Below are 20,402 nucleotides of genomic sequence, written 5' to 3'. Positions count from 1 at the left end.
TGGAGCCAAGAGGATGTCTAGATAGATAGCTAGATATTGATAGATAAAGACAGAGAGTTTTTAAGGAATTAACTCACATGATCATGGGGCTGGCAAGCTCCAGACCCATATGGCAAGTCCACAGGCTAGAAATTCTGGCAGGAATTGATGTTGCAACCTTGGCCTGAAGGCTGGAAACTCAGGCAGAATTTCTATGTTGTCATCTTAATGCAGAATTTCTTCTCCTGTGGGGTGCCTTAGTCTTTATTCTTAAGGCCTTCAGCTCATTGGATGAGGCTCACCTACGTTATGGAGGCCCATCTACTTAAAGTCAGTTGATTGTAAATGTGCGTACGTGCTCCGTTGCTTCAGTCATGTCTGACTCTTTGCGACCCCATGGACTGTAGCCCACCAGTCTTCTCGCTCCATAGGATTCTCTAGGCAAGAATACAGGAGTGGGTTGCCATGCCCTCCTCCAGGAGATCTTCCCGACCCAGGGATAGAATATTCATCTCCTGAGCCTCCTGCTTTGCAGACAGATTCTTTACCGCTGAGCCCCCAGGGAAGCCCTGTTAAACGTGCTGCTACTGCTGCTGTGCGTGAGTCATACCTAAAAACTGCCAGCAATAGCTGGCCTGTTCTCTGAATGTCTAACCACAACTAGACACTGTGGCCTTGCCAAGCTGACACATAAAATGAACCCTCAGGAGGGGGTCAAAGTCACGGTCGAGGACGCAGATGAAAGAACCGTCAGTGGTTCAGTACAGTCTGGCTCCTGCAAGGCTAATGAAACAAGCTCAAGGAGGCACAGGACGAAGCGACTCAGAGTTTCCAGAAGGAACAGACGGACAGCAGAGAAGGTGAGCCTGGAAGATGAGACAAAGGCAAGAGGGGAGGCAGTCCAGCCTGGGGCCTGAGAGACAGCAAGAGGGGCCTGAACGTGGAGGTCCAGTGGGTGGTGTGTCCCTGGGCGTGTGCTGGCCAGACGCAGGTGGCTCCCTCGGTGGAGGGCCTCCAGTTGACATTGTCAGGCAGCCCACGTGACTTCAAACTCAGAGCCCATTAACGCGTAAGAACTGCTTATTCTTCCAGAACTGTAGTTTTTAGTCTACTTGGCTCCTTAACACCCTAAGGACTTCATTCTTCAAAAAAATGTTTTTCTCTTTCATTTGAAGACATTCTAAAAGCTTGTTTTTCCAGTTGTAGAAGTGATTGGTTTCTGTGTGTTTTAGTGTAGAAAACTGGAAAACATAGGAAAGCAAATCAGATAAACACTGGGTGAGAAAGCACAGCTGAGTGGTAATTGTGCGATGTTATGCTGCTTGCGGAAATATGTCACGAGTCCTCTCTGCAGCCTATCTCCTGCTGTGGTCTCTCCCTGCTGGGCCAGGCCTCTAACCTTCCATACGCCCCTTGAGAGGTCCATATGCTCCTCCTAAACTGTCTCTTCTCCCAGAATGTAAGCTCCATCAGGGCAGGGTGACGTCTGTTTTGCTCAAGATTTCATTCCCGTAACCTAGATGCTTCGTGTTAAAGTGTTAGTTGCTCAGTCATGTCAGGAAACTATATTCAATATCCTGTGATAAACTATAATGGAAAATAATATGAAAAAGAATGTATATATAAGTGTAACTGAATCATTGTGCTGTACAGCAGAAATTAACACAACTGTGTGTGGGCAAGTCACTTCCATTGTGTCCAACTCTTTGCAACCCTATGACCTGTAGCCCACCAGGCTCCTCTGTCCATGGAATTCTTCAGGCAAGAATACTGGAGTGGGTTGCCATTTCCCTTCTCCAGGGGATCTTCCAAATCCAGGGACTGAACCTGGGTCTCTTGCATTGCAGGTAGATTCTTTACTATCTGAGCCACCAGGGAAGCCCTAGATGCTAGGAGCTTAATAAATAATTGTTCATTACACTTAATAAATAATCTAATGTATAAACATTTTGGGTTTAAACTTAACTTTAAATTTAAAAACACATGGCTGTGGTTCAAGCACAGTTAAGGATCCACATTGCTAACACCCACTGGATCATGGAAAAAGCAAGACAGCTCCAGGAAAACATCCATTTCTGCTTTATTGACTATACAAAGCCTTTGACTGTGTGGATCACAACAAGCTGTTGAAAATTAAGAGATGGGAATACCAGATCATCTGACCTGCCTCCTGAGAAATCTGTATGCAGGTCAAGAAGCAACAGTTAGAACTGGACATGGAAACAACAGACTGGTTCCAAATAGGGAAAGGAGTATGTCAAGGCTGTATATTGTCACCCTGCTTATTTAACTTATATGCAGAGTACATCATGAGAAATGCTGGGCTGGATGAAGCGCAAGCTGGAATCAAGGTTGCCGGGAGAAATATCAATAACCTCACATATGCAGATGACACCACCCTTATGGCAGAAAGTGAAGAGGAACTAAAAAGCCTCTTGATGAAAGTGAAAGAGGAGAGTGAAAAAGCTGGCTTACAACTCAACATTCAGAAAACTACAATCATGGTATCCAGTCCCATCACTTCATGGCAAATAGATGGGGAAACAATGGAAATAGTGACAGACTTTATTTTGGGGTCCTCCAAAATCACTGCAGATGATGATTGCAGCCATGAAATTAAAAGATGCTTGCTCCTTGGAAGAAAAACTATGACCAACCTAGACAGCTTATTAAAAAGCAGAGACATTACTTTACTGACAAAGGTCCATCTAGTCAAGGCTATGGTTTTTCCAGTAGTTATGTATGGATGTGAGTGTTGGAGTATAAAGAAAGCTGAGCGCCAAAGAATTGATGCTTTTGAACTATGGTGTTGGAGAAGACTCTTGAGAGTCCCTTGGACTGCAAGGAGATCCAACCAGTCCATCATAAAGGAAATCAATCCTGAATATTCATTGGAAGGACTTGATGCTGAAGCTGATACTCCAGTACTTTGGCCACCTGATGTGAAAAACTGATTCACTGGAAAAGACCCTGATGCTGGGGAAGATTGAAGGCAGGAGGAGAAGGGGACGACAAAGGATGAGATGTTTGGATGGCATCACCGACTCAATGGACATGAGTGTGAGTAAGCTCTGGGAGTTGGTGATGGACGGGGAAGCCTGGAGTGCTACAGTCCATTGGGTCGCAAAGAGACAGACAAAACTGAGCAACTGAACTGAACTGAAAGGATCCACCTACCAATGCAGGAGACCTGGGTTCCATCCCTGGGCTGGGAAGATCCCCTGGAGAAGCAAATGGCAACTCATTCCAAAATTCTAACCTGGGAAATCCCAAGGACAGAGGAGCCTACAGTCCATGGGGTCGTAACGAATCAGACGTGACTTAGTGACTAAAAAACAAGTACACCTATTTTTAATGTTGACTAGAGTATATTTCTTTATACATCTTCCTCATCTTGTCAAGTAAGAATGTATGATCAACACTTTCCAATGATATTAGGTATTCTTCTTTAACATAAGCATTTTGGCACATGAATGTGTCAAAATTTAAAATTTCTTCCTAAATATTCTGTCCTACTGTGAAGACCATTTCTCTGCCATGAAAAATGTTGCAATGATCATCTCAGGCTTAAATCTTTGTACACTTTAATTAATGCTTTAGGCTAACTATTTCTGCTGTATTGACTATGCCAAAGCCTTTGACTGTGTGGATCACAATAAACTGTGGAAAATTCTGAAAGAGATGGGAATACCAGACCACCTGACTTGCCTCTTGAGAAATCTGTATGCAGGTCAGGAAGCAACAGTTAGAACTAGACATGGAACAACAGACTGGTTCCAAATAGGAAAAGGAGTACGTCAAGGCTGTATATTGTCACCCTGCTTATTTAACTTCTATGCAGAGTACATCATGAGAAACGCTGGAAGAAACACAAGCTGGAATCAAGATTGCTGGGAGAAATATCAATAACCTCAGATATGCAGATGACACCACCCTTATGGCAGAAAGTGAAGAGGAACTAAAAAGCCTCTTGATGAAAGTGAAAGAGGAGAGCGAAAAAGTTGGCTTACAACTCAACATTCAGAAAACGAAGATCATGGCATCCGATGCCATCACTTCATGGGAAATAGATGGGGAAACGGTGGAAACAGTGGCAGACTTTATTTTTGGGCTCCAAAATCACTGCAGATGGTGACTGCAGCCATGAAGTTAAAAGATGCTTACTCCTTGGAAGAAAAGTTATGAACAACCTAGATAGTATATTCAAAACCAGAGACGTTACTTTGCTGACTAAGGTCCATCTAGTCAAGGCTATGGTTTTTCCAGTAGTCATGTATGGATGTGAGAGTTGGATTGTGAAAAAGGCTGAGTGCCGAAGAATTGATGCTTTTGAAGTGTGGTGTTGGAGAAGACTCTTGAGAGTCCCTTGGACTGCAAGGAGATCCAACCAGTCCATTCTGAAGGAGATCAACCCTGGGATTTCTTTGGTAGGAATGATGTTCAAACTGAAACTCCAGTACTCTGGCCACCTCATGCGAAGAGTTGACTCATTGGAAAAGACTCTGATGCTGGGAGGGATTGGGGGCAGGAGGAGAAGGGGACAACAGAGGATGAGATGGCTGGATGGCATCACTGACTGGATGGACATGAGTCTGAGTGAACTCCGGGAGTTGGTGATGGACAGGGAGGCCTGGCGTGCTATGATTCATGGGGTCGCAGAGAGTTGGACACGACTGAGCGACGGAACTGAACTGAGGCTAACTATGAGTGGAGTCGTTGGGCCAAAGGATTGAAATACTTTTACAGCTTTAGAGACATATTTTCAAACTCCAGAAAAGCTATAGAGTTTTCCACTTCTTTTGTGCTAGGGATTCGGGTTACAATTGTGATGCATGTCGTGTCCAACTCTTTGTGACCCCGTGGACTGTAGCCCGCCAGGCTCCTCTGTCCATGGGATTCTCCAGGCAAGAATCCTGGAGCGGGTTGCCATGCCCTCCTCCAGGGGGTCTTCCTGACCCAGGGATCCAACTGCCTCTCTTATGCCTCCTACACTGGCAGGCGGGTTCTGTACCACTAGCGCCACCTGGGAAGCTCCTACAGTTGTGCTAATTGTTTGGTAATCGTTTCAATTTGACAGGCGACATTGCACTTTGAATTTATGCTACTTTTATTTTCACATCGTAAGGACAGAAAGTCTAGGGTTTCCAAAACATGCCCTATCATAAGAGGACCTTACAAATGAGGATGTCCTGGGGAGGGGCCAGTACTTGATCTGCGATGTGGCAGGGGTGAAAACACAGCAGTGGTCCAACCCGACCGTCTCGTAAATGGAGAAACAGGCCAGAGAGGAACAGAGGCGCCCGGGACTCTGGGGAAGCTGGGCCCACCGCCCTGTCATCCTCACCACGGCCTCCTCCCCTGGGTTCCTCATCTGTGACAGCCAGCGTCTGTCTAACCACTTCTCCCTTTTTTTCTCTTTTTCAGGAACAAAAAAGCCCAGTCTAAAGGCTGACAAGGAACCATGAAGCTCAGGGAAAAAGACTCAGCAGATAACAAAGGAAGCAACTTGGAGAAAAAGAAACTGGTCAGTCCTGGTTCCCTTATGTCTCCCTGGTAGGAGTGTTCAGGTGACCCCAAGGTGGTCCCTCCTGGGGGGAGGTGGTGAGGGCGCTGAGCACTGAAGGATGAGCAAAATTAGGGGCACTGGTAAAAGGTGTGTGTGTGGAGGAGTGTATGAGTGTCAGGACAGGCCCGGCACACCCAGGAATGCTGGGCTATGACCACATCCTTCTTTTAAAAAATTGTTTTGTAAAAATTGAAGTATTGCTGATTCATGATGTTGTGCTAATTTTTGCTCTACGGCAAAGTGATTCAGTTATGCATAGAGACACACATTTTTTTTTAAAATATTCTTTTCCAATAGAGACACAGATGTAGAGGACAAATGTGTGGATACCAGGGGGAGAAGAGAGATGGTGGGATGAACTGGGAGACTGGGATTCACATGCATACACTATGATGTTCAGTTCAGTTCAGTCACTCAGTCATGTCCGACTCTTTGCGACCCCACGGACTGCAGCACACCGGGCTTCCCTGTCCAACACTAGCTCTAGAGACATATTTTCAAACTCCAGAAAAGCTGTATGGTTTCCCACTTCTTTTGTGCTAGGGATTTGGGTTACAACTGTACTGCATGTGTGCATGCTAAGTCACTTCAGTGATGTCTGACTCTTTGACACCTCATGGACTGTCCGCCAAGGCTCCTCTGTCCTTGGGACTCTCCAGGCAAGAATACTGGAGAGGGTAGACATTTCCTTCTCCAGAGGACATTCCCGACCCAGGAATCGAACCCAGGTCTCCTGAATTGCAGGTGGATGCTTTACCATCTGAGCCACTAGGGAAGCCCCGGCCACATCCTCGATAAGAGTGAATTGCGTTAGGACCTGTCCGGGAGCATAGGCCACAGACCATGTGGCTGGGGGGCTGGCATCAGATTTGGAGATTTCTGTTCTTGCCTGTGGCATCTGAGGCGTCAGCCTAGTGGATCCTCCTGAGCCTGGTGGGATGGCGGGTGGTATTGCAGGTGGGAACAGTTGGCAGAGGGCAGAGCAGTGTAGATGTGTCTTGGGAGATGGTTAACGGGGAGCCCTGGTTAGCTGTCATCTGGTTCACCAGAGCCTCACTGGATGGTGCTCATCACAGAGGCGTGGTACTCAAGTGGGGAAACTGGCCTTGGCAATGGTCCAGCTGCACCCCACTGGCCCCAGCCCTTTTCTCTGCTGCTGTGAACACCGACAGGAGGTTGGGGGCAGGGGGACCCAGGGGGGACCTTTCTACAGGGAGTGCTCACCGTGTCCTTTGTTGAGAAAAGGATGAGAACGAGAGCACTGGGCCCAGAAATAGCTCACTGAGGGGACAGGGGGATATGAAAAACAATGATGAATATTCATTGTGTGCTTAGCTGTAGACCAGCTGCTGTTTTAGGTTCCAGGGTTTTTAGCGTTCTCCATGCACAAACTTAAATCTTAGCAAGTCTAAGGCGGTGGCACCATCATCAGGCCCGTTTGACAGATGAGGACAGAGAGGCTGAGAAACTTGCCCAAGAGCTCACAGGTTGTCAGAAGCAGGGCTGAGACCCAAAGCCAGGCGATCCTTTAGGCACCACTGTCGGGGGTGGGGCGGGGGGTTAACCCACTGAGCTGTGGCTAGCAGAGAGAGCAGCTCTCATCAGGCTCATCGAGGCTTTCAAAAGAATGGAGCTCTCTGTTTTCTCACCTTGGAATGCTCTGGGGTGCCCCCTGGAAATCCAAGACCCACCCCCATTTGCCTGAAGGAAGAAAGCAGGGTTAACCCCAAGGCCAGGCTTCTTAAACAGGCGAGCCCAGCCTGGAACTTGAGCCAGAACAGTTGGGCTCCCATCTCAGGTGTATGACATCACTGCTCACCTCTGGTCTGGTTTGCGGGAGGGCTGGGGGGAGACAACAATTGACAGTCAGTTTCACCAATAAGAAGAACTCTTCAGGCTAAGCACCGCCTCCAGGCTGCACAACTAAAAAGGAGAAGTGACTTCCTACAAGTTTCTTTTGTTCCACTGAGTGGTGTCCAGTCTGGGTTTCTGGGAGAGCCCCTCGTGCAGCGCAAGGTCAGGGCAGCTGCTGGAAGGCTGTCCCACCCTCCACCACCCGCCTCTCCACCCCCTCTCCCCACCTCCAATCTGCAGCCCCTTTGGGTGGTCGGGCCTTTAGTGTTTTCAACCACCATGGGGGACATGGAACAATTTTAAATGAAAAAGGCCAATATGAGTTTTAGCAAGATCAGGGAGACCGCTCCCCCCACCCCCCACCCCCCCCCCCAGCCCCGGTTAAAGATGAGAAGACCAGGGTGGTTACGTGGCAAGGCCTTAGACAAGGAGCGGGTGGAGGAGGAAATGAGATGATGAAGAAGATACCCCATGGGACCACAGAGCGGGTTCCTCTCTGCACAGTGAAATAGCCATGCTGCCCCTCCCACACTTTAGGCCCCAACTCACTCAATTATTTTGCTTCTCCCCACACCGCCAGGCATCCATGTCTGCAGGACTGGCTCTGCCCTCTCACCCCACGCCCTTCTCTGCCTGCATTATTCCCCTGGCTTACTCATCCTATAAGAGTCTGCTCTGGAATCACCTCTTCCAGGAAGTCTTCCTGGGTCAGCCTCAGGTTGGCTCAGTGCCTCCTCGGTGTTTCCCAGGGGAATCCTCAGCTCTTGGATGTGATGTCACAATCGAGAGCTTCCCTGTTAGAACCCTGCTCTGTACCCGGCTCTGTGAGGGGAACTGGGCAACTGGATGAAAACTGATTTCAGAAACAGCCGATTCTCCCAGAGGCCTCCCAGCATGACTGATATGCAGAATGAATATTGGACTGAATGATTCATGCACTCGGTAGATACCCAGCCTAATTATTCAGGGCTGGCTTTTTCCTTTTGGAAGTTTCAGTTCCGCACTGAGCAGCTCCCTTCCCACTGATCTGCATCCCCAGAGCTGGATGTGCTTCTGTGCACTTGACAATCCACGCTCCCAGAAATTCTGCCGTGATCCATAGCTTTTATTTCATCATGCATTTTCCATTAAACCCAGCTTGCCATCTTCGGGTCTCTCTCTTGTGGATTTGCAGACACCCTGGCCTTCTAGGGGTCCTCTGTTTCCCGAGCCTGCCATCATTCTGCCAGCCTCTGCACCTGGTCTCTGCTCTGGGCGCAAATGGCCAAGGCATGTCCTAGACATGATTTAAGGCCCTTCTCTGACATCCGAGCAATTCAGCCGTACAGGGAGTTAATTCGCATGACATCCTGGTGTGCATGAGGGGTCTTGCCTCCTTAATGCTTTCCCTGAGCCAGCCTGCCTGAATGAGCAGGGCAGAGTAACAACCGGTGGCAAATTCTTTTTCTTCCAAACCCACAACTTCCCCGCTTGTTCTAGAGCTACAGGGCAGCCCGTCTTGATTTCCAATATGTTGCTCAGGACTGTGCGTTTTCTATTTGAGTCTCAGAATAACTCTGCAGGATCATCAGGGCGGGGTCAAGCTCCCATTTTGCACTGGTAAATATGGTAGCTCAGAGAAGCGTATCAACTTGCCTAAGGACACACAGCTAAATAGCGGTGGAGCCACGGTTGGAACCCCGCCAGGCTTCTCCGATAGCCAGTAATCTGTCTGCCCCAGGCCTTAGGGAGATTTTGCTCTGGGTTCATGCCAGTTGCTCTCCTCCCAGCATGCTGGCCTTAAGAGGGGAAAGAAGACACCAGAGAAAGTGTCAACTTCAAATCGGCACTTGCCTTCTACCTCTGCCCGCCTGCAATGTAGGAGACCTGGGTTCGATCCCTGGGTTGGGAAGATCCCCTGGAGAAGGGAAAGGCTACCCACTCCAGTTTTCTGGCCTGGAGAATTCCATGGACAGTCCATGGGGTCGCAAAGAGTCAGACACAACTGAGCGACTTTTCACGATTGAGCGCCTTTCACTTTCACGTTCATCCACCTCTGCAAAGATTAAATCTTCAGCTCCTGCAGCTGCTGATGTTCAACATCCCCTGAAGGGAGTTCAGGATGGAGATAGGGAATTGGGGCACTCTGTGCTCTGGGGAAATTGGCAGGGCAGGTCTTCAGATAGTTAGATATCTTCAGGAGCTGATACTACGAGCTCAATTCTTACATCTCTTCATATCTAGAAAAGCACTTCATCCCTTCGTGGTGACATCTGCTCTTCGTGACTAGCAGAAAACTTTCGCCAAGCTAAGTGCTTGATTGCATGAACTCTCCTTCACCCAGGTGGTCTGATAATCCCATTTCTTTCAGAATTTTCAACAGTTTATTGTGATCCACACAGTCAAAGGCTTTGGCATAGTCAATAAAGCAGAACTAGATGTTTTTCTAGAACTCTCTTGCTTTTTTGATGATCCAGCAGATGTTGGCAATTTGATCTCCGGTTACTCTGCCTTTTCTTTAAAACCACTATGCTTCCCTCATAGCTCAGTTGGCAAAAAATCTGCCTGCAGTGCAAGAGACCAGGGTTCGATTCCTGGGTTGGGAAGATCCCCTGGAGGAGGAAATGGCAACCCACTCCAGTATTCTTGCCTGGAAAATCCCATGGACAGAGGAGCGTGGTGGGCTACAGTCCATGGGGTCACAAGAGTCTTAGTGACTAAACCAACCCCTTCACCCAAATCATATTCACCTTCCCCCACCGTCTCTTTCGAGCAGGCTCTCAGAGCTATCTGAGGTGCTGTCTCCTGGGCTGCAGTCCTCATTTTGCCCCAAATGAAAATTCACACTATGCAATTTCTTTCTTTCTTTCTTTTTTTTAATAGAAGAATCAGGTACACAGGGTGGTGATTTCTGGGAAGAGAAATTTCCTTTTCAGGGCTCTCCAGCTGCTGTGGTGAAGACCTGTGAATGGGGGAAAATTTTTATTGCCCATTTCCTGTTCAGACAAGATACAATGGCCACATTTCCTGTTTGGCGCCCCCTTGCCCTCCCTCCGTGGACTCTGCCTCCTGATTCAGGGAGATGGCCCGGTAGAGTCCCTCCCAGAGGTGCTTCGGGTGAGCCAGCTGCGGGGAGGGCCAGCGGGCAGGTCTTCACCATATAGGACATGGGCTCAGCTCCCCTTAGCCACAGCCACCAAGGGCCTCACGAGCGTGCCCATCCGAGGACTGTGATGCTGGGCAGGAGAAGAAAGGTAAACGCAGCACTGGCCTCTGTCCGGGCCACGGAGGGCTCCCTCCGCCTTCCTGAAAAGCCTCCGGTCTTGACTTCTGGCTCCTGGACCCTGTGACGTTGGCTACGGGGCTCCAGCTCTGAGGTCGCAGCTCCCTGGTCTCCCGCCAGCTTCTTCCGGCAGCGTGGCTGTGCTCAGGCAATGAGGCCACGCAGAGACCTGCGCTCATCATGTGCGCTGCGCTATCCCCTCCCATCGTCTCCATCCCCACCTTGGGGTGGGTGCTGAGACCTGGCGGGCATGCAGGCGTGGGGGATCTGGGGGACAGGGCTCTCACCTGCGCTTCTCTGCCCTCTGATGTGTGCAGACAAGGACGTAATGACCAAGGCTAGGAGTGAGAGAAGCCCAGGGGCCCGCACAGCCCAGGGCTCAAAAGGAACAACATCTGAGCTGAGCCCCAGAAGATGAGTTTAAAAACGAAAGGCAATTAGTTGTTTGTCAGTTACTTTATTTGCTATTATTTTTTCCCATTCCGAAGGCTGTCTTTTCACCTTGTTTATATGTCCATCAGCAGACGAATGGATAAGAAAGCTGTGGTACACATACACAATGGAGTATTACTCAGCCATTAAAAAGAATACATTTGAATCAGTTCTAATGAGGTGGATGAAACTGGAGCCTATTATACAGAGTGAAGTAAGCCAGAAAGAAAAACACCAATACAGTATACTAATGCATATATATGGAATTTAGAAAGATGGTAACGATAACCCTGTACGCGAGACAGCAAAAGAGACACAGATGTATAGAACAGACCTTTGGACTCTGTGGGAGAGGGAGAGGGTGGGATGATTTGGGAGAATGGCACTGAAACATGTATAACATCATGTAAGAACTGAATCGCCAGTCTAGGTTTGATGCAGGATACAGGATGCTTGGGTCTGGTGCACTGGGATGACCCAGAAGGACGGTACGGGGAGGGAGGTGGGGGAGGGGTTCAGGATTGGGGACTCATGTACACCAGTGGTGGATATGTTGATGTATGGCAAAACCAATACAGCATTGTAAAGTAAATTAAAGTAAATAAATAAATAAATAAATAAATAAACAATAATAATAATTAAAAAAAAAAAAAAACGAAAGGCGATGGAGGACGGGCATGGTGTCCAAAAGTGATTCTGTTCCATCAGTGCATCCCATTCAGTTCCCGCTCCTCTTACTGCAGAGAGTACTCTGACCCCACACTTGCCAACCTCCATCTCTATGGTCCGTAAATCCTCCTCTGGCCTCTGTCCAATCACCAGCATTTACAGAGCACTTTCTCAGCAGGTTTGGGGCCTGGAAGCAAGACCCCCACCCTCAAAAAGTAAGACCCACACCAACTGTCCAGCCTCTGCTGTTGATACTCAGGGTACCTACCCGTGGACACCTACTGTAACTTCTTTCTTCTGCAGAATATCCCAGGCGGTGGGTCCGTTGCAGGGACGGGCCAATTCTGACTCCGTTTTGGAACTGTTTCTTTAACTTGCTTTTCATGGGTTTTGTTATTATGATCATACATAAGGGCCTGCCTCAGAGAACCCTGTCCCTCTGCCAAACTGTTCGAGTGCCTTTGTTCAGAACACTGCAGAAAGGAAAAAGCTAACACAGCCCCTGCCGGAGACTGATCATTCTAGGAGATATTGCAAGATTAATGATCTTTTTACTTTGTTTCCTCACAACTGCCCCGCCCCCCATCTCTGTTCTAGAAAAGAGCCAGGCATCCAGACCCTGATAAGATGGTTGTTTTGAGACATTTGTCTGCTGTCTTCTTGGTCTGCTTGGACTCCATCACGGGTCTATTAACATCCCCATTTCACAGATGAGGACTTTGAGTCACAGAGGAGCTATATCACTGGTCTGAGTTCACACAATTGAAACTGGCAGAGACGGGGGTCAGACAAAATTGATAGAAAAGTGAAAATGAGGAGGTGGGATTTTCAGAGCAACTTTCAATGGGTCTTAGATATGAAGGTCTCCAGAAGCGAGGATTTCAGGGGGCACAGAGGCTTCAACCAGGGCGAGAGACGTTGGCATGTAGCTTGGCCAACAGCTATTCTGCACAGCTTGGTCAGAAGGAGCAGAGAGGGAAAACAGAGTGAACAGCCGTTCAGAGCACTGGCTATGTGCACACACCCCTCAGCATCCCTGGGCAGCTGCACAGCCACAGGTCTATACAGCTGTGGCTACAATTTACAGCTGTGGGCTACAATTTGCCCATTTTACAGCAGGGCAAGCTGAGGCCCAGAAAGGTCAAGACCCTGGACAGCTCCCACAGCCATGGTGAAGCGGTCCGGCACGGGAGCCGGTGTTGGAGGAGGCTGCCAAGGTGGGCCAAGCAGGGAGTGGGCTGTCAGAGTCTAGCTTCCTTTTTTGGTCAGTGTTTGATTTATCCCCTTCCCTAAACCGTGGACCTCATCTATTAATATCACTTCTACTGCTGCAACCCTGGAGCTTTGTCAGGGTCCAGCACTTAGAGGACACACACAGACGCACACAGACACACACACACGAAAAATGATGGAGACAAAGTGCCTTCCCAGAGCACTGGGTCCCCCTGTCTGACAAGTGGTCCACACTTTCCTGGCCAGGTTAAGATGGCAACGCCTTCCTACCTCCAGCCCCTGCCTTCTGGCCGCCTTTGCCAAGGGGCCCAGCTGCTTGTACTCCCAGTCCCGTGATGGCTCTGGCCATCCACGGTTGGGTCCAGCGGGCAGGATTACATGGAGACAGATGCTTGGTCCTCCAGGCCAAGCCCTGTCTCTCTCTGTCTGCAGGTCCTTTCCTAAGGTGCTCACACCAACCTGTAGATGGACAGCTCAGCCTGGAACAGAGCACGTGTGGATGGGTGTGCCTCCCAGGGCCGTCAGCAGCGTTAGCCCTGAGACGCTGCCCCCAGGAGAGGAGGAGGCAGTGCGGTGCAGTGGGTGCTGCAGGGGGGGTGGGCGCTGGAGCCCGACCACCTGGGTGGGCTCTGGTCTCCATCCCAGACACCACCAGGGACTGCTCTGTGTAGGGTAAGGGAGTTAGAGAAGGCAAGGTTCGGAAAAAAGAACCAGACTGGCACTTTACAGGAACAGATCACCTTTAATGAGGCGAGAAGGGGCAGCAGTCAGATTAGTGAGCTGCTGCACTGACCCAAGATAAGAGTAAGTATATATAGATACATATGTGGAAATCTACTGTCTTAAGGGGGCCAGTTTTTTCTCCAAGGTTGTTCGGATTAGTTATCTCTTAAGCGGCTGGAGCAAGGAATTCTGGAGATGGTCAGAGGCTGGGTCCGAATCAACCTTAATGTAAATGTTTTTTTTTCCGGGTGAAAGAGTTCTTTGTTTTGCATAGAATAGTGGGGAGGACCCAGAGGGGAGTTTTAACTCCAGGCTATTTTGAGCCAAGTAACTTTCCTTCACTCTGTGCCTCTGTTTCCTCACCTGTAAAATCAAGATAAAATGTACTGATCCTAAGAGTCTGTGGGAGAATTCCCAGAAAAGGCTGAGAACAGATGTCTGGCCCGTGGGTTTTAGCGAGAACCCAGCTGCTGCCGCTGGCAGCTTAGCCTGGCTTTGCTTTTTACCTCGGAGATGAGTCAGAGACTGGCCAGATTCTGCTAAAATCCCAGGGTTGTAGCTGCTAATAGCACCTGCGAAAGGACGTTAGGTCTGCGTTGCACAGATCTCTTGCAGCTCGACAAAGGGGGCAGTCGTGTGGCGGTGAGGGGGGGGGGGCGGTGGCGGGGTGGGGGGACCGAAGGCCAACTGAACTCCCTGGACTGGCCACGCCCACCTGGACCGGTCCCGGCCGGGAGCCCCTCCTGGCATCCTTACCCTGGGAATCCTCCCCAGGGAAGAGGACAGCTCACCTGCGTCCTGCGGACCCCTGGCTGTGCCCCCCGAGCGCCGACTGCCCCCCTCTGACGTGCTTTGCTCTCCTTTCCCAGGACTGGTCCTGCTCATTGATCGTGGCATCTCTCGTGGGCGCCTTCGGCTCCTCCTTCCTCTACGGGTACAACCTCTCCGTGGTGAACGCCCCGACTCCGGTGAGTGCCCCGCGGCCGCGAGAGGCGCCCGGCAGAGGGCGCTGCGGCCACGCGGAAAACCGGGTGTTACCACAAACGTTTGGATGGTACCCCATTCTGCAAACCTTTGCGGGCCGGTTCTGTGCCAGACACCGGCTGGACACTGGGGTGAGGGGCGGGTTAGAGGAAGGGAGAGCAGTCCCCGCGCTCGAGGGAGAGGTGGGAGATACAGAAACAGAGGATGATGGCCCTGCGTGGGATCAGTTCCTTGCTCCTGGAGGGTCCTGGGAGAGTGTAGGGAAAGGAGCCGGGTCGTGGGAGGTCCCAGGGTCCAATCCTAAGGGTCTTATTCCGGGGCAAGGAACACGGAATGAGAGGCTCACGGAGCGATCTTGGGCATAGAAACATTTCCCTGATCTGTTTTTTTCTTTTTCTTATCTGTGTTTATGGCTTTTAATCACAGCTAGAGGTCACTTGGGTATCTGTTGGTTTAAGATGCCTCACTGGCTCTTGTTTTCTTCTGAAATCAGGTCGTTAGGTGCGGTTCCCCAGGCCCTCCCAACACCACTCTGCTGGTTTGCACTTGAAAGTTTGGTTTGCACCCACCTAGGCTGTTAGGTTTAGGTTCTACCTATTCCTGGAGGTGCTGGCTTCTACTTGACCAACCTCCATCCCTAGGGTAAAATGGATGGGTCAAGGGTGGTGGGACAGGAAGACTTCCTGGAGGAGGTGATATCAGAGCTGCATGTTGACTGTGGAGCAAAGGCACGGAAGCCTGAGATATAAAACATTTGCAGAAATACAGGTCTGATACAGTTGGAGCCCAGGATGTATTTTGGAGCGTGTAAGGGCATGAGCTAAGGAGACAGATAGAGTGCAGGCTATGGACTTTGCCGGGTGTTTGTAAGGCTTCTCCTTGTTTGGGGGCCTAGCATGCTGTGTGCAAAACAGAGGGGGAGGCCGAATCAGTGCCTCTCAAAGGGATCCCAGGAGCCCTGACTTTGCAGACATGCCTCAGGGATCCAGCCTCCATCTGTGCAGAAAAGCACTGTTTTTTCACTCTGTTAGCTCTTTTATGTTTGGGGCACTGTCAGTTCATTTGAAAAATTGATTCTGATACTGAAAATGGTTTGCAAAGCCAGGAGGACTAGATGGCTTCTCCGAACGCTGGCTTTGATTTTATCATTGTGATGTCATCCTGAGATAGGGTCTGATTTGTCCGTATTTGTCTTTAAGAGCATTGGGGATTTGCACTCTTTTATTTCCTTGGGCTTCCCAGGTGATGGAGTGGTAAAGAATCCACCTGCCAGCGCAGGAGATGCAGGAGACTCGGGTTCTACCCCTGGGTCCGGAAGACCCCCTGGAGAAAGAAATGGCTACCCACTCCAGTATTCTTGCTTGGAAAATTCCATGGAGAGAGGCTCCTGGAAGGCGACAGTCCATGGGGCTGCAAAGAGTCTGACATGACCCAGAGATCGGACCCTAGTCTCTCATGTCCCTTGCATTGGCAGGCAGGTTCTTTGCCACTAGCACCACCTGGGAAGCTCAGAGCCTGAAGACTGAATTGCTGCCATCTCGGGATAGAACTTTCACAAAGGAATAGTTGCTTCTCATGGCTGAGCAAAAGTAAGTGGTTTCCTGAGATGGAATCTACTCCTAGTGAAGACACTGTGAAGACTGTATTACATAAATTTAGTTGTTAAAGCAATGGCAGGGTTTGAGAGGATTGATGCCAATGTTGAAAGAAGTTCTGCTGTGGGTAAAATGCTATCAGACAGCTTTGCATACTATGGAGAAATCATTCACAAAAGGATGAGGCAATCAATGCAATAAATTTCATCATTCTCTTATTTTAAGAAATTGTCACAGCCATCCCAGCCTTCAACAACCATCACCGTGATCAGTCACCAGCCATCAACATGGGGGCAAGACCCTCCACCAGTAAAAAGACCCCAGTTTGCTGAAGACTCAGACACTAGTTAGCATTTTCTTAGCAGGGAAGTATTTTTTAATTAAGATATCTAGATTGTTTTAAAAGACCGTGTTATTACACACTTCGACTATAGTGTAATGTAAATGGAACTTTTACACCTGCTCGGAAACCAAAAATTAATGTGACTCACTTAATTGTGATATTCACTTGATTGTGAGACTTTGGAACCAAAGTCAAAGTATCCTCAAGGTATGTCAGTAATTTTGTCCTTTCCAGAATGTCACATATTTGGACTCATGCAATATATTCAGGTTGGCTTCTTTTACTTAATAATGTGCATTAAAGTTTCCTCCATGTCTATTCATGGCTTGAAAGCTCATTTGTTTTTGGCTCCAAATAATATTCCATTGTCTGGATGTCGTTTAGTTGCTAAGTCATGTCCAACTCTTTTCGACCCCAGGGACTGCAGCACACTAGGCTTCCCTGTCCTTCACTCTCTCCCAGAGTTGGCCCAAATGCATATCCATAGAGTCAGTGATGCCATCCAACCATCTCATCCTCTATTATCCCCTTCTCCTTCTGCCCTCAATCTTTCCCAGCATTGGGGTCTTTTCCAATGAGTAAGCTCTTCCCATCAGGGGACCAAAGTACTGGAGCTTCAGCTTCAGCATCAGTTCTTTCAATGAATTATTCAGGGTTGATTTCCTTTAAGATTGACTGGTTTGATCTTCTTGCAGTCCAAGGGATTCTCAAGAGTCTTCTCCAGCAACATAATTTGAAAGCATCAATTATTTGGCACTCAGCCTTCTCTATGGTCCAACCCTCACCTCCATACATGACTACTGGAAAAACCATAGTTTTGACTATATGGACATTTATCAGCAAAGTGATGTCTCTGCTTTTTTTATACACTGGTTAGGTTTGTCATAGCTTTCCTGCCAAGGAGCAAGTGTCTTGAAGTGAGTTGCCATTTCCTCTTCCAGGAGATCTTCCTGACCCAGGGATTGAACCCATGTCTTTTGCATCTCCTGCATTGCAGGCAGATTCTTTCCCACTGAGTCACAAAGAAAGCTTCTGTGTCTGGATGTACCTTAGTTTATTTAGCCACTCACCTGCTGAAGGACATCTTGATTACATCCAAGCTTTGGCAATTATGAATAAAGCTGCTATAAATAGCCATACAATCCAGAAATCATCCTTCTTGGTATCTACCAAAATAAACTGAACACTTATGTCCGCACGAAAGCCTGCATATGAATGGCTGCTGATGTCTCTGTCTGCTGGTTCATTCTTAATTATACAACTGTATATTGTATGTATGGGTTTCTCAGATGGCGCAGGGGTAAAGAATCTGGCTATCAATGCCTCTGGGAGATATCTGGGTTGGGAAGATCCCCTGGAGGAGGAAATGGCAACCCACTCCAGTATTCTTGGCTGGAGAATCCCTTGGACAGAGGAGCCTGGCGGGCTACAGTCCATGAGGTCACAAAGAGTCGGACACAACTGAACACGCGTGCTTGCACATTTTATGTATACAATGGATATCCTACAAAGTATATTCTAAACGTAAAAATACTGGGAAAAAGTTTGTTAAATGAGAGAATGAGAAAGAAAAAAAAATGAGAACTTTGCTTTGTCAAGGGGGTCTAATTTATTGCCCCCCCCTACTCCCAAGCCACATAAACTAGGACTCAGTTGAAACAATGCCAGCCTCCACAAAAATAACACTGAGTGGTCTGGCTTTAATAATGAATGAGTCACCTTTCCAGTGATTTCTGAGTTGGTGACATTTGTTCTTTTCTAGGGAGGGGGTACAGAAGCTCACACCCCTGCCCTGCCCTAGGGTCAGTATTTAAGCCCAGGGCTTCAGCAGAACAGTTAATTTGACTCATCGTACACTTCCCAGCAGCAATGGTGTAGTTTATCACTTTCCTCTCCCCAGTCCTTCCCTAAGGGCAGGTAAACATGCGGTAATAAGGAGTAAAATCATCGCCTCTCTCTCCAAGAGCAGAGCCATCCCAGTTAGCGGCAGATGTTAAATGCCGGCCCAGGCAAAGATGCCAATGATCCAGCAGGCAGAGAAGCAGAAGCAAGTTGTGGTCCTTTCAATTAATCCCACCCCAGGCTGCCATTCTAAAGCCGCTGTTCTGGAGGCCCCCTTGCTCTCAGAAAAGCAGGGCACATCATGGGATGCCTCTGTGTGTTCCGAGGTCTTTAACAGGGAAAATTATTAAACAGGAGGGCTGATGGGTATAGAGCTTGTTACAGACATCCGGGTGGAGCAGGACCAGTGGGGGCAGAGGAGAGTGGGGCTCCACCTCTTGGTGGGAGAAGGCTAAGATTACAGGAGAAACCAGCGCATCTTATCATTTCAGAAACAACTGGCCATTATTGTGATGAGATAGGCATCTAATTAATTTCATCATGGACCAGCATTTCCTCTGATTTGGGAATCTCATTCTTGCTTTCTCCTTTTGTCTGTTTTCCTTTTGTCTCATCCTGTCTCACTAGTTATGCAAGCAAAACAGGCTGCTATTAGGAAAAACAAATAGCACAAGTTCAATAATTCAACCATAATATTGCTGCTATGATTCCCCTTCTATGAAGCAGGAACTGAATCTCTCATTTGGCTATCAGCCTTCATGGCAGATATCGTGACATGCGTGCATGCGTGCCCCATGCTTCTTTCATGTCTGACACTTTGCAACCCCATGGACTGCAGCCCACCAGGCTCCCCTGTCCATGGGATTCCCCAGGCAGGAATTCTGGAGTGGGTCGCCATGCCCTCCTCCAGGGGATCTTCCAGACCCAAGGGTGGAACCCACATCTCTTATGTCTCCTGCTTTGGCAGACAGGTTCTTTACCACTAGCGTCACCTTGGAAGCCCTAGAGATTGTGACAGTAATCTCATTTTACAAGACAGGGAGCCTGGGGGGCAAGAAGAGATATGGGGTAACTGACTCAAGGCCACTCAGCCAATGGGGAGTCACAATCTCAGCCCCACCCAAAGGCCACTTTTAAGACTTTGTCTAAATCTCCCTTTTCTTATTTCCCCAGAGATCAGCCACATATGCATTTTATATCCTCTTTGGGAGCTCAATATTTATTTTGTAAGCATTTTTTCCGCGTTACTGAGTATTCCCCATGGCCAGGATTGCTAACAGCTGTGTATCGCTGCGTCCCATGGCTGTTCCACCTTCCCAGAGTGGGCCTCTTAGATTGCTCTCAATTTTCCTCTGGTACAAGATGCTGCTGCACTGTTTAATCTGGGATCTCTGAGTCATTTTTGCTTTTAATCAGAGCCGGCAGAGCTGCTGGCTGACAGGAGGAGGGGGCCTTTCCAGGCCTGGAGTATTGATGTCTGAATATTCCACACTGTGGGTGCCACTCCTGGGGTCCCCAGATTATGGGAGCTCAGATGCCTGCCTCTTTGAGTCAGAATCTTTTCATTTCATAAAGCTCCTCTGGGAGAAAATGCCTTTGTTGAGCCTAATGGGCAAAGGACCATATTCCCAGCTCAGAGCAGCTCTGCTTCCAGGGGTGGGCGCCGTGGCTGCTGTAGCCAGACAGAGGGAACCCAGCGACAGCCAGCCCGGCAAGGCAGGGAGTCAGGATGGAGGAGATTGGATGACATAACTGGTGTGAACAAACCCAGGCAGATAAAACTGGAAACATTCTCTTTCTGCCTTGCAGGAGAAAAACACTGAGATTTATTGAGCACTAACTCTAGCCATCATGCTAGGGACCACTCATCCCCACCCAGTCCTTCCTGCAGGATTGTTACGGCTGCAAACCCGGGTTGTT

At 48.8% G+C, this 20,402-nt stretch overlaps 1 protein-coding gene across 3 annotated transcripts in view; it reads left to right on the top strand.

Annotated features, from left to right (window-relative positions):
* Positions 1-334: 334 nt before the first annotated feature.
* The window catches only part of SLC2A9 (solute carrier family 2 member 9), a 216,777-nt gene continuing 196,709 nt past the window's right edge, over positions 335-20,402 (top strand). The window contains exons 1-3 of one of the 3 annotated variants that reach the window (XM_042251652.2): positions 335-839; positions 5,404-5,503; positions 14,588-14,686. In XM_042251652.2, coding sequence (XP_042107586.1) covers positions 5,441-5,503; positions 14,588-14,686 — 162 coding nt within the window. In that variant the 5' untranslated portion in view covers positions 335-839; positions 5,404-5,440. The remainder of the gene's footprint in view (positions 840-5,403; positions 5,504-14,587; positions 14,687-20,402) is intronic. The other 2 variants (XM_042251651.2, XM_015096629.4) reach the window with 2 other exon arrangements.

The sequence above is a fragment of the Ovis aries genome, chromosome 6 (genome assembly GCF_016772045.2).
Source record: "Ovis aries strain OAR_USU_Benz2616 breed Rambouillet chromosome 6, ARS-UI_Ramb_v3.0, whole genome shotgun sequence".
Classification (NCBI taxonomy): domain Eukaryota; kingdom Metazoa; phylum Chordata; class Mammalia; order Artiodactyla; family Bovidae; genus Ovis; species Ovis aries.
This window is presented reverse-complemented; position numbering and strand designations above follow the sequence as displayed.